This window comes from Zingiber officinale, chromosome 10B (assembly GCF_018446385.1).
Source record: "Zingiber officinale cultivar Zhangliang chromosome 10B, Zo_v1.1, whole genome shotgun sequence".
Taxonomy (NCBI): Eukaryota; Viridiplantae; Streptophyta; class Magnoliopsida; order Zingiberales; family Zingiberaceae; genus Zingiber; species Zingiber officinale.
Genome location: NC_056005.1, coordinates 64,835,818 through 64,848,591, shown reverse-complemented (window position 1 = coordinate 64,848,591; position 12,774 = coordinate 64,835,818). Strand labels below are relative to the sequence as shown.

Here is a 12,774-nt window from a genome sequence, read left to right as displayed (position 1 = left end):
CTTTAGGATTGGATACTGTTACCGCTTGCCATGTGTATATGTTCATAGAGATGTATATCTATAGTGCTCTACGCTACTGATTAGTTGTTGTACATGTGTGATACATGCTCTTGGATTCATGATACTTATATCCTTGTTATATGTGAGGTCTTTGGATTTATGTTGTTTTATATCATGGTTATATATATGCGTTTACCTTTTGGGCACACACATATATGGAGGAGGCTATGTTCATGTATGACATACTGTAGCCGCATGCACCATATTGCATGATTGCATGCTGGGCGATTGACGACTCCATTATTGTTGAGCTCGTCGGCCGGCTACATGGACCCACACACAACGTGTTCACTGCATGGGTAGTGGCACAGCACTCAGGGTGTGTAGGGTAGATTGCCCGGTAGTGCTCCGCTAGGACGCTCATGGGTAGCGTGACAGGAGCGTGGTAGCACACCGGGGTCCCTCCCCATCACTGCGTACCGCTCCCTCACTATGTTTGAGGCGGGAGGATAGGTGTACTCCGACAGCATCCCGTCCACTCGGTCACTCATCAGGGGTAGTGACGGCAGAGTGCACGGTTGTCACAGCCCTACCCACTCGGTCTCACCATTGTGTGTGAGACGGCTGAGCATGGCAGTAGGGGTGACCAGGACATGTCATTTGCATCATATGCACAGATTGCATTATTTATGATTGATGCATTTTGGTGATTGCATATGATTGACATGCATACAGGTTATATGATTTTGCTCTGACTATTTTTATCTGTGTATGCTCACAGTCATTCGCCCGAGCCTCGCAAGTGAGTACAGTTTATTTCAGTTATGCACTTCTTATATTCTTGCAGTAGATTGTATTGCCTGCTTATTGTTGGTTACTGCAGTTTATTTAGTCTTGCATACCTGCTATACTTAGGAGACTGTACTATATAGATTGTACTGTCAGGAAACTGTACTATAGATCCTATGGTTTAGGAGACTGTACCTTATGACATTACTGGTAGTTATATATTGTTGTACATGTCTATTGGATTACCTGCTGAGTTCTTTGAACTTACCCCGTTGTTACTACTTTTCAGGTTGAGACTGTCGGGAGATATTCCAGTCGCTAGCCCCATTATCGCGAGGATTTTCTTTGTCGGATTATATTTTGCTTTTGCATCTTATATACTTGTATTGTGGGTTTGTATTGTGGACATTGAACATTCGGGTTTACTACTATTGTTTTCCGCTGCAGATATTTTCATTACTTCGTGGATTTGGTTTTTCTTCGATGTAGTGGAGTAGGATGTTTACATATATTTTCGAGATTTTATATCGTCTTTTCCTATTAAACTGCGTGGATTGATTATATGTTGACTTATGTGGAATGTTGATATAAACTGCGTGGCTTGTTCTTATTTGTATTATATTATTCCGGCCGTGTGTGGCCGAGGTATGGAGATATATGTATACTGAGCTTCATATTGTCCGCTGTACAGGGGAGATGTTGCCGAAATTTCTTCGGACAGGGACTACCTGGGGCGTGACACTATCATCAAGTAAATTATAACTATAAAAGAAATAGACATAAACATAGAAAGAAAAATTAAATTAAAGGCCAATAATTCAGGGTGAGGCTCCAGAATAGCTGGCACCTCCAAAACTAACGTACTTGAAAGGGTAACCCAAACTAATCTACCCGGCAGGGTACTTAGGACCAATTAGGAAGGGTACTGGTGAAGTTTTGGATGATAGTACGTTAGGGAAGCTTAGTCTATGGATGTTTAGGAAGATATGACTTCGACCTGGTGCATTTGGCTAAGTGGAACTGACTGAAGCTACCCTTTATGGATCCTAACCAGTTAGACCAATGTTTTGTACTAAATCCAGTGGATAGGACTATTTGAAAAACCTCGAAGGCATGATTACTCTAATAATATCCAAGTGACTCACCATAGCCTAGAAGTTTATCCAGAGAATGCTTATCTGTTGAACCCAAAGCTACACCTGAATCTAACACAAGTTAAAAACAAAACCCTAAAATTGAACCTAATTCATCTCACAAAATTATAGGATTCCCTGATTGAAAACGTAGATCAGGTGAGATGACTAAGGACCCAATTAAAATTCAAATTAAATTAAATCGAAATAAAATTAAATTAAATTAAATCGAGTCAAAGAAAATTAAATTAAAGTAAACTTAATTTTATTTTTAAAATTTAAACTTAATCTTTTTAATCTTTCTTTAAAATTTAAAATTTATTAAACTTAAATTTTCTTTAAAACTTAAAAATTTATTTTAAATTAAACTTAAACTTTTTAAACTTAAAAATTTATTTTAAAATTAAACTTAAGTTTTTTAACTTAAAAATTTATTTTAAAATCAAACTTAAATTTTTTTTACTTAAAAATTTATTTTAGAATTAAACTTAACTTTTTTAGCTTAAAAATTTATTTTAAAATTAAACTTAATTTTTTTTACTTAAAAAATTATTTTAAAATTAAACTTAATTTTTTTTAACTTAAAATTTATTTTAAAATTAAACTTAATTTTTTTTAACTTAAAAATTTATTAAACTTAACTTCTTTTTAACTTATTTTAAAATTAAACTTAAAATATTTTAACTTAAAAATTTTAAAATTAAACTTAAAACTTTTAACTTAAAAATTTATCTTAAAATTAAACTTTAATTATGTTTGTTTGAAAATTAACTCAAATTTTCACATAAAGTGGCCAACCTTGAAAATAATCTTAAAAGGATAAAATTAGACTAACTTTAACTTCTACCTATTGTAGGAAATCAGGTGGATTTTAGATAGTGATTGCTCCAAGCATATGACTGGAGATCACACCAAGTTCACCCAACTTACTTACAAGAGTCTAGGAACAATTGTCTTTGGAAACAATGGCAAACTTAAGGTAATTGGTATAGATAATATTGAATTAAAAATATATTTTATTATTACAAATGTTTTACTTGTTGAAAACTTTAAATATAATCTCCTAAGTATAAGTCAATTGTGTGACACTAGGTATAAGGTTAAATTCTTATCTATAGAATACTTAATCAAACATCTAAATAATCCTACTATAAGTCTAAAAGGCTTTAGAAAAGACAACATCTATGCAATTAACTTAACCACTTCTTCAGTTAAGTGTTATTTAACACAAAAAGAAGAAACTTTGTTATGGCATAGAAGGATGTCACACACAAATTTTAGAAATATAAGCAAATTAAATGGATTAGTTAGAGGCTTACCAAAGTTACCTAACTTAGACTCAACCATATGTAATACTTGTCAATAAGGTAAACAGACAAAATCTACTCACAAACCAACTAATCAATCACAAACCAACCCAATATTAGAACTTCTACACCTAGATCTATTTGACTCCCATGGAGTCAAATCAATAAATGAAAGTTTATATTGTTTAGTCATAATAGATGACTACTCAAGGTTCACTTGGGTCAAATTCTTAAAAAATAAAGATGAAACTTTTGAAATATTTACAAACTTTTGTAAACAAGTTGAAAATGAAAAAGACCTTAAAATCAAAAGAATTAGAAGTGACAATGGGGGGAATTTAAAAATCATAACTTTAATAAATTTTATCTCAAAAAAGGCTATCATCACGAATTCTCGTGTCCCAAAACTCCCCAACAAAACGAAATTGTAGAAAGGAAAAATAGAATCTTACTTGAAGCATCTAGAACAATGCTGAACGAATACAACCTACCTAAGTACTTTTGGGCAGAAGCTGTTAGTACAGCCTACTACGTACAAAATAGAATAATACTAAACAAAACACATAATAAAACCTGCTTTGATATCTATTATAATAAACAACCCAATATAAAATACTTTAAAGTATTTGGGTGCCCAGCCTTCATTTTAAATATAAGAGAACACTTAGGAAAATTCACATCTAAAGTAGAAAATGGAATATTTGTAGGATACTCCCTAAACAGTAGAGGTTACAAAGTTTATAATAAGGTTACCTTAAGAATTGAAGAAACTACTAATGTAAAATTTGAAGAATCCAAACAAAACCAAGAACAAACCCAACCTCAACCAATTGAATTTGTTCAAGAAAATACCAGTTCTGAAGGAACCAATCAATCTCTAAATCATTAAGAGGAAGAAGAACCTCAAGAGAGTCAACCTCCTAGAACTATTAGAGTCAACCCAAATTATCCAACTAGCCAAATAATTGGTGATCCAAAACTAAGGGTTCAGACTAGGTCATCCTTTAGAAACCTAAGTCAAATTTCATTAATTTCAAAAATTGAACCTAAAACAGTGGTTGAGTCGCTACTTGACCCAGACTGGGTAATTGCTATGTAAAAAGAACTAGCTCAATTTGAAAGAAATGAAATTTGGGATTTAGTTCCACCACCCAAAAATAAAAAGATAATAGAAACAAAATGGGTATTTAGAAATAAATTAAGTGAAATTGGGGAAATCACAAGAAATAAAGCTAGACTAGTTGCAAAAGGATTCAGTCAAGTAGAAGGACTTGACTACGATGAAACTTATGCTCCGTGGCTAGACTAGAGTCCATTAGAATGTTACTTAGTTATACAGCCCACAAAGAGTTTAGACTATACCAAATGGACGTTAAGTCAACCTTCCTAAATGCATTGATAAAAGAAGAAGTCTATGTAGGACAACCACCTGACTTTGAAAATCTAGAACACCCTGATTATGTCTTTAGATTAAAGAAGGCTTTATATGGACTTAAGCAAGCCCCTAGAGCATGGTATGAAAGACTCACTTTGTACCTAATTTCTAAAGGATGCAACCAAGGTTAAATTGACCCAACCCTTTTCGTTAAGTTAATACAAAAGGATATTTTCATAGCCCAAATCTATGTATATGATATAATTTTTGGGTTAACAAATTCAGAATTTTTAGATGAATTCATAAGTCTAATGGAACAAGAATTTGAAATAAGTTTAGTAGGGAAACTAACTTATTTCTTAGGATTACAAATCAAACAAACAAATGAAGGAAGCTATATTTATTAACAAAAATACACTAAAGAATTACTTAAAAAATTTGAAATGGAAAATACTAAAGAAATAAAAACACCTATGGTCGTGAATACAATCCTAGATAATGACCCAAATGGAAAACCTGTTGACCTAAAATATTATAGGAGTGCCATAGGTAGCCTATTGTACTTAACTGCAAGTCGACTCAATATTTTATTTGCAGTTAGTATGTGTGCTAGATACCAAATCTGTGCTAAGCAATCACATTTAACTCAGGTTAAAAGAATCTTTAGATACCTTAAAGAAACAACAAATGTAGGTATTTGGTACCCTAGAACTAATAATTTTGAATTAATAGGGTATTCTGACTCAGATTATGTTGGGTGTAAATTAGACCGTAAAAACACAAGTGGTGGTTGTCAACTTCTAGGTCCATCACTTGTTAGCTGGTTTAGTAGAAAACAACATTGTGTTGTGCTATCTACAACTGAGTTAGAAACAACTGAGTCAGAATATATAGCCATAGGAGAATGTGTTGCATAATTATTATGGATGATGCACACTTTAAAAGATTTTAACTTAAACCTTACAAATGTAAAAGTATTAATTGACAATATTAGTTCAATTAATTTAACAAAAAATCCAATGCATCATTCCAGAACCAAACACATTGAAATTAGGCATCACTTTATCAGGGATCATGTCACTAAAGGAGACATTGAACTCAAGTACATTGAGTCAAAGTCTAATTTAACTGACATATTCACTAAACCCCTCCCTGAAAGTGAATTTACCAATCTACGTAGAAAATTAGGGATGTGCCTAATAGATTAGGAATTTTAAAATTGTCTTCAAAAATAAGCATTTTCAAATTTTAAGGTAAAATGATTTTATGATTTCAAAACCTCCTATTTTTTTAGAATTTCTAAAAGGTTTTAGCCTTAGACAAGAATAATTCCTTAGAAATCATGTTTCCCTAGGACTAGTATTTGAGCATCTCACCAACACCCTAGGATTCCCTTGTTTGTGATTGTCAAACATAGAAATGGGTGAGATGTATATGCATATTGTTTGGACTTAAGATGCTTATTACAGTGCATCGACATAAGTCTGGCGTTAAATACCAAATATATATTAATCAAATTAAGTCATTCAGTGTAGTCAAACACTAACTGATACTTAGACTTAACTTGACTAACCAAGTGAAAGCTGTTATCCTCTGAATAGTCAGTAAGTAATTAACTGGTTAGACAGATTTTGTATATCAGGTTCAGGGGGAGAAATCATTTTTTTAAAAAAAAATTCTTTTAAAAAATTAGATTTTTCAAAACCTGATTTTACTTAGTTAGATTTTGTAAACTTGAGTTTAAATTTACAAACTATGTTTTCCTTCAAACTAGATTCGTGTCAATCTACAAAATTATTTTGAAAATTGATCTTTATAAAACTCATGTTTTAAAGGTTTTGAAAATTTGGTTAACTTTTATCTTTAAAAAATTATATATATATATATATATATATTATAAAAGGTTACTAAATTATCCTTTTAACTTAACCATTTTTTTTCAAATCTAGCTATTTTGAAAAGCTTGTTAAAAGTTATTCTTTCAAAGCTATTTTTCTAACTTAACATTTTTTATAACTTAGCTATTTTTGAAAAGGTTAAGAGATACTTTTAGAGTAAAATATTTAATTAAACTCCCCTGAGTCAATCTGATTTGTGTTTGCATTTCTTTTGCAAAATTTTTGCATTTATGTTTATTTGATCCATGTTTACATTTGATGAATGCCAAAGGGGGAGGGTTAGGTGGTTAAGTTAGCTAAAACAAATTGAAAATGAAAACTAACTTAAAAACTTGTTAATGCTTGTTTTTAACTTGCATTTTACACTAACTTAATTAAGTTATCATTCCATCAAAAAGGGGGAGATTGTTGGTGCGGTTAGCACTAACGGTCTAACCCAGGTTTTGATGAATGACAAAATAGGTTAGGTTAGTTTTGTTGTTGATCTAACACTCTAATCAAGTGTGTAGGAGAAGTCCAGACAAGTCGACGGGCTGACCTGATGTCTGGCACGAAGCCCAGCTAGGTCAACGGACCGACCGGATAGCTGGCACGAAGTCCAAACGGGTTGACAGGCTGACCAGACGTTTGGCACGAAGTCCAGCTAGGTCGACGGGCTGATTGGACGTCTGGCAGGTAAGTAAAGGTAAGTCACTGAAGGGGAGTGACTGTGAGGACGCGTTCTCGGGAAGGGAACTTAGGCGTCGATCCAACTTAGATCCATTTCGAGAATCTAAGTTGAGATCGTGACTAGATTCCGGTCTCGAAAAGACGGAATCTAAGTCATACTCATTTCTGTTAAATAATGAATTGTGCTAATAATCTGTTTTGCAGGGTATAATTACCACAGACTAACGTGTTTCTTGCAGAAAGGAGTCTGCTGGAAAACTTGGGTTCGGGCGCCCGGGAGCACCCGGGCGCCCGGAGGCAAAGTTTTATCCCCTTTGCGTCAACGCCACATGGAGGCTCCTGATTGGGTCAGCTACGTCACACCGGGGCGTCCTGAAGGTTCCAGGCGCCCCCGAATCTCCTATATAAGGAGAGTCAAGGCTGAAGCTCCAACACAACTCAGAATTCGCTCTCCTGTGCTCCTGCGACGCTTCGAATCTCCGAAAACGCGCTGCTTTTTTTAGTCTCTTACTTTGTCGGTATTGCTTTAATTTTTCATTGGCATTTCTTTGTACTTAGTTTGTAATAACTTTCGAACTGCTAATTGAATTGCCCATCGAAAGCACCTTTGTGTGCGGGCCTTGGAGTAGGAGTCGACACACGCTCCGAACCAAGTAAATCGACCTGTGTTAGCATTGTTTTTACTTTTCTGTTGCGTACTTTACTCGACAATTTTTTGTTATCGATATTCACCCCCCCCCCCCTCTATCGACGATCACGATCCAACACTTAACAATAGTCGACTATTCCCTAATAGAAGTTGATTGCTATGATGAATTGCTGAGTGACTAGTTTAATAGAAAACCTTCTATGATTTTTCCTACAATAGTCGACTGATGCTGATAACAATCAATGGTTAATAACACTTGAGTGCGCCAATCAAATTGTAAACCTTATATTTGCAAACCCTATCTTAACAGTCAACTGATCCTTTATAGCAATTGATCGATAAGAGATCAGTCGAGTGTTGCAGTCAATTTGTAACATTTTTGTTCTCAAACCTTAGTTATTAGTTAATTGATCCTTATAGCAATCAACTGAAAAGCAATGAGTGTCGTTGTCAATTTGCAACATTTCTGTTAGCAAAACTTAGTTTAACACTTGATTGATCCTTCTAGTGATTGATTGATAAGTTATTAGTCGAGTGCTGTAGTTGATCTATAACCTTTCTATTCGCAAACTTAGGCATAACAATTGACGGTTGCTTATGTCAAATAAATCTAGTACCTCAATCGAATAGTAATGTTTTTGTTCATGGTGGCTCCCCAGTGCCTCTGTCAGTCCATCTCCAAGCCAACACAGAAAAAGTAGATCATATGGCTACTAGTCTTGGATAGTTAAATAGTGCATGAAGGAGGCCAGACACTCGACGATTTCCACTAGGCCAACATGGAAGAGGTAGTGATTTTGTTCATGGTGGCAAAAAATGATTCACTCACCCCCAACATCTCTGCCAACCCCTAGGCTAACACGAAATAGCTAAATCACGGGTGACTATTAGTCTTGAACAGTTAAATAGAACATTGAGAGGGTAGACACCCGACTACTAGTCGGAATTTAACCCCAAACCTCATGATGATAATACCATCATATACTAGCCAATTGTCTATCCCAAGGAGACGATAATGCTTTTGTTCATGATTTTAGGAATAGTAGTCAATTGCCTTGTCAAAGCAATTGACTAATAGTGACTTAGCGTGATTTTTCCAAATCAAACACCAAATGATTTCCACCATGAACAATGGTAGTTGCGTTGTTGGTCGTATTTTTCGTGGAAAAACTCGAGTAAAAGAATATATGCCTAAATCTAGGTTTTCATCCTATATTTTTTTAAACCAATCAATTGTCATTTTGCAACTATAGATTAAATCTATTACAAAACTGACGAAACCGACGTAGACCATCAACCTAATACTATAAAATTGACAAAATCTATGAATTTATTTTCACAAGCAGAGTGACGTTAGAATGATCTTACATGGACGAAGAAGATCAAGAAATCGGTTGTTAGCACATTTGCTAAGATACTTTCAGAACTTACTCTTGGGGACCTACGAAAAACTTCCGTGTGGACCTGATTTACTGCAAACAAGATTAGTAAATCCTAAGAATTGAAAATATGGGTTAAAAAAAGTATTTAGTGAACAGTGATTAAAAAGACACGGACAATATAAAAATCCTTGGAATCCAAAGAAAATAAAGTACCTAAAAAAAATTCCTATACAAGAACACAAGGAAAACCATATGAGAAAAAGAGGAGATTCTTGATAGCTAAGAGATTTGAAATAATTAAGAACAAAGATGAATGATAAAAGGGAAATATAATATTATTATTTTGGGTGGATAAAAATGGACTTACGGTGAGATTTTTTTTTTTTTTTTTTTTTTTTTTTTGACTATTATCCTAAAATATCCAGTTGGTTCAGCCCAACACTTAAATTAGGAAATTTTGCGAGGAAAGGATTTAATCTCCTTCCCATGTCAGTTAATAAGGAAGGTGTTAGTAACCACTTGCCATCGGCATTGCCATTTTCCTAATTTTGATAGTGGTAAAGGATAATTCGTTAATCCCAAGTGTCTCTCCCCGTTCGGTTCATATGCAGAAGAAGTAAATCGCAGGACAGGCAAGTGGTCGGGATTTGATCCCAAAACTCAACCCCCACCATGCAGTTGGGGACTTGTCTGTATCTTCAGTCAATAGGGAAGGTAGTAGTAACCCCTTGCTATCGTCATTGCCATTGGATGTATCTTCAATCAACAGGGAAGGTTGTAATAACCTCTTGCTATCGCCATTGCCATTGTTTGTATCTTCCCTCTCTCGATCTCAAATCTCAAGAAGTAGCCAGCCCCCCTCGAGTGCCCATCTCTTTGGATCTGTATTCTTTTACTTTTCTAGATCTTGTCACATTCTTGTTCAGGCGCTGAGCCATGAGGATCGAGGGTAGTGGTAGCAGACTCTCACCGTCCCGGGAATACCTCGTTTTTGCTTATTACGTGACCGGCCATGGCTTCGGACACGCCACTCGTGTTGTCGAGGTAAGCGATCGCACTAATGCCTCTTCCCCACCAAAAAAAAGGATGTCTTTTCCGGTTCGGACTACTACTTACATCGCTGTGTTTTTAGATTTCATAGTTGCCACTATATTGTTAAATCTGATATTTTGTTTTCTGTATAATCATGATTCGTAGATCTGACACATTGTTTCTATTCTGAAATTTCCTTGAATGTCAAAATCTACTGATGTGTCGTTCTCTTGATTGAATGTCAAAGTCTACTGAGAAACGTTACCGTTCATAAGCAGTATAATTCATTGGTTGTGTTATAGAAGTCTATACTTGGAGGATACATTTTGTTTGGTATGGAAGTACTGTTTTCTTTACAGTTAATTGATGAGCTCTAATTGGATTCTGGTAGTTGCCTTGAAAGGTAAGGTGGATAACATGATCAGAAGATTCGATTTCATATTTGTGAAACCAAGATCAAGGGTATTTAACTGGAAGGGCCTCAATGCCATAATATGCTATTACAACTCAAAGATCAAGAAAAATTCTTTGTAGCATGTCACCATTAAACAAGCAATTAAAGACTTGGGAAATACTACCTGAACTTATTAATCACAAGGGAGTATAGATTACTTGGAGAAGAAAAAGGAAGAGAAATCAACAGATGATGTATTGCTTGCCCACATTGATAACTCATAGAAAGCATTGTTTTGTCGAAGAATTGTCAAACTAAAACCATGACTATGGACATGTCTGAGGGGAAGACGCAAAAGCTCAATGTGTTTCTAATAATCAATTCTTTTGACAGTTAATTATTACATATTAGAGGCATGATAGTTGGCCTGGATATTTCTTGGTGGAGCATCATTATTCAAAATAAAGTAACATAACACTCGAGAGTTGACTCTGCCATATTGTAAAAATATGCAGACCTTAAATTTCAGATCCACCAATTTTTCTACTCTACGAACCTTGTCCTTTTCATGCTGTCTTGTAAATGCGTGTTTAAATTCTGCTGACCATGCTCTACTCCAATAAATTTGTGTTTAAGTTTTGAATTGTAATTGTGAACCTGTGTGCCATTTCTCCATCAGTCCATCACCATGCTATATGCATAACTTAAAATAAAAATAGTATATCAAGTTGCACTGAACCTTAAGTGAGTACTTATTATTGGTTAGACCAGTAACATACCTTGTATATATTAGGCCAACTTGTAATTTAAAACCTGGCAGTGAGAAATAGAAGAAAATTGAATTAATTCTTTCATTGCAGGTTGTGCAGCACCTTGTTGCCGCTGGACATGATGTTCATGTTGTAACTGGTGCTCCTGATTTTGTGTTTACGAGCAATATACAATCTCCAAAGCTTCACATTCGCAAGGTTAGAAACTTAGCATAGCATATAGATGGCTAGGCTTTATGAGTGATCTTAAAAATGAGTGAATGATTTCTTTTCTCTTTTTCCCTGTATTGAAAATGGATGATTTCATACTTAATCTTCTTTGACTTTTTGTTTACTGACAATAGTTTGATAGATGTGTATCCTTGATTTTTCAGGTTTTATTAGATTGCGGTGCTGTTCAAGTTGATGCTTTAACAGTGGACCGGCTTGCATCTTTGGAGATGGTACATATTGATTAACATGAAAAGGATTTTAGTTTTACAATTTCTGTCTTGTTAGATTCATTTGTGTACATCATTGCAACTAATTATAGCAACATATTAATTAGACTTTCAGCTTAGTCCGCCAAAAAGAATATTTTTTTTTATCAAGTGGAAAGAAGATTATGCTTTTGAATGAAATTGTTTTTATACTGTTAACTTATTGAAGCTCCCAATTTGCATTCATCTTTATGTAATCCCATGATGCAAATAAGCACAAGTAAATTTTATTAATGAATGGTAGGTGATAGTCAAACAGTGCTATGCAGATGTATCATTCTCCTATTTTCTTGTTGCAGTATCATCAGACAGTTGTGGTTCCTCGGGATTCTATATTGACAACAGAAGTCGAATGGCTGAAGTCCATCAATGCTGATTTAGTGGTAATTGCAATTTTGTTTTTCTATATGATCATGTAATAATGGATTTTCATGTACTTTTCCTTTTTCTCGCATTAGCAGCTATCACCAGAACAAATATATTTCTTACAATTGAGCCCCCCAAAAGTAACAAGTAGAGTGTTGCCAACTGTTTGGGATTGAGAAATTTTTTATCACGCCCTGAAGGAGTCCTTGCCCGACAAACGGACAACATCTCCCCCTTATGATAACTTATGGAACTTAAATACATAGCCACACGACTATAAGTATAATAACTATAGCCCACATGGTTGGAAATATGCATAACCACGTAGGATAGTAAGTAGCCCACACGGCTGAAACGAAAACACAGAGGAAGACATAAGGCCGGACACCCAAACCAAAATGATAGACTACGAGCCGGCTTGACTTAAACATAACAAGCACCAAAAATGGTAAAGGTAGTCATAAGGCTAAACACTAGGTCTAAGTCAAAATTATTACAATACCGAATTGATAAGAAATCTAAGGAAATGCA

General features: G+C 34.6%; 1 protein-coding gene across 1 annotated transcript; it reads left to right on the top strand.

The window, feature by feature from the left end:
- The first annotated feature begins 9,718 nt into the window (after positions 1 to 9,718).
- Positions 9,719 to 12,419, top strand: LOC122029168 (L-arabinokinase-like). Its single transcript, XM_042588112.1, has 5 exons — positions 9,719 to 10,246; positions 11,489 to 11,596; positions 11,773 to 11,841; positions 12,177 to 12,260; positions 12,339 to 12,419. Exons 1-5 carry the CDS (start codon positions 10,139 to 10,141, stop codon positions 12,417 to 12,419), a joined length of 450 nt encoding a protein of 149 aa, XP_042444046.1. The 5' UTR covers positions 9,719 to 10,138.
- The last annotated feature ends 355 nt before the right edge of the window (positions 12,420 to 12,774 follow it).

Bases quoted from the DNA above. Each gene is read 5' to 3' on its own strand.
- LOC122029168 (XM_042588112.1), top strand. From the start codon at position 10,139: ATGAGGATCGAGGGTAGTGGTAGCAGACTCTCACCGTCCCGGGAATAC. The intron at 11,597-11,772 runs GTTAGAAACTTA...TTGATTTTTCAG, and splicing joins CAAAGCTTCACATTCGCAAG to GTTTTATTAGATTGCGGTGC. The intron at 12,261-12,338 runs GTAATTGCAATT...TCGCATTAGCAG, and splicing joins CCATCAATGCTGATTTAGTG to CTATCACCAGAACAAATATA.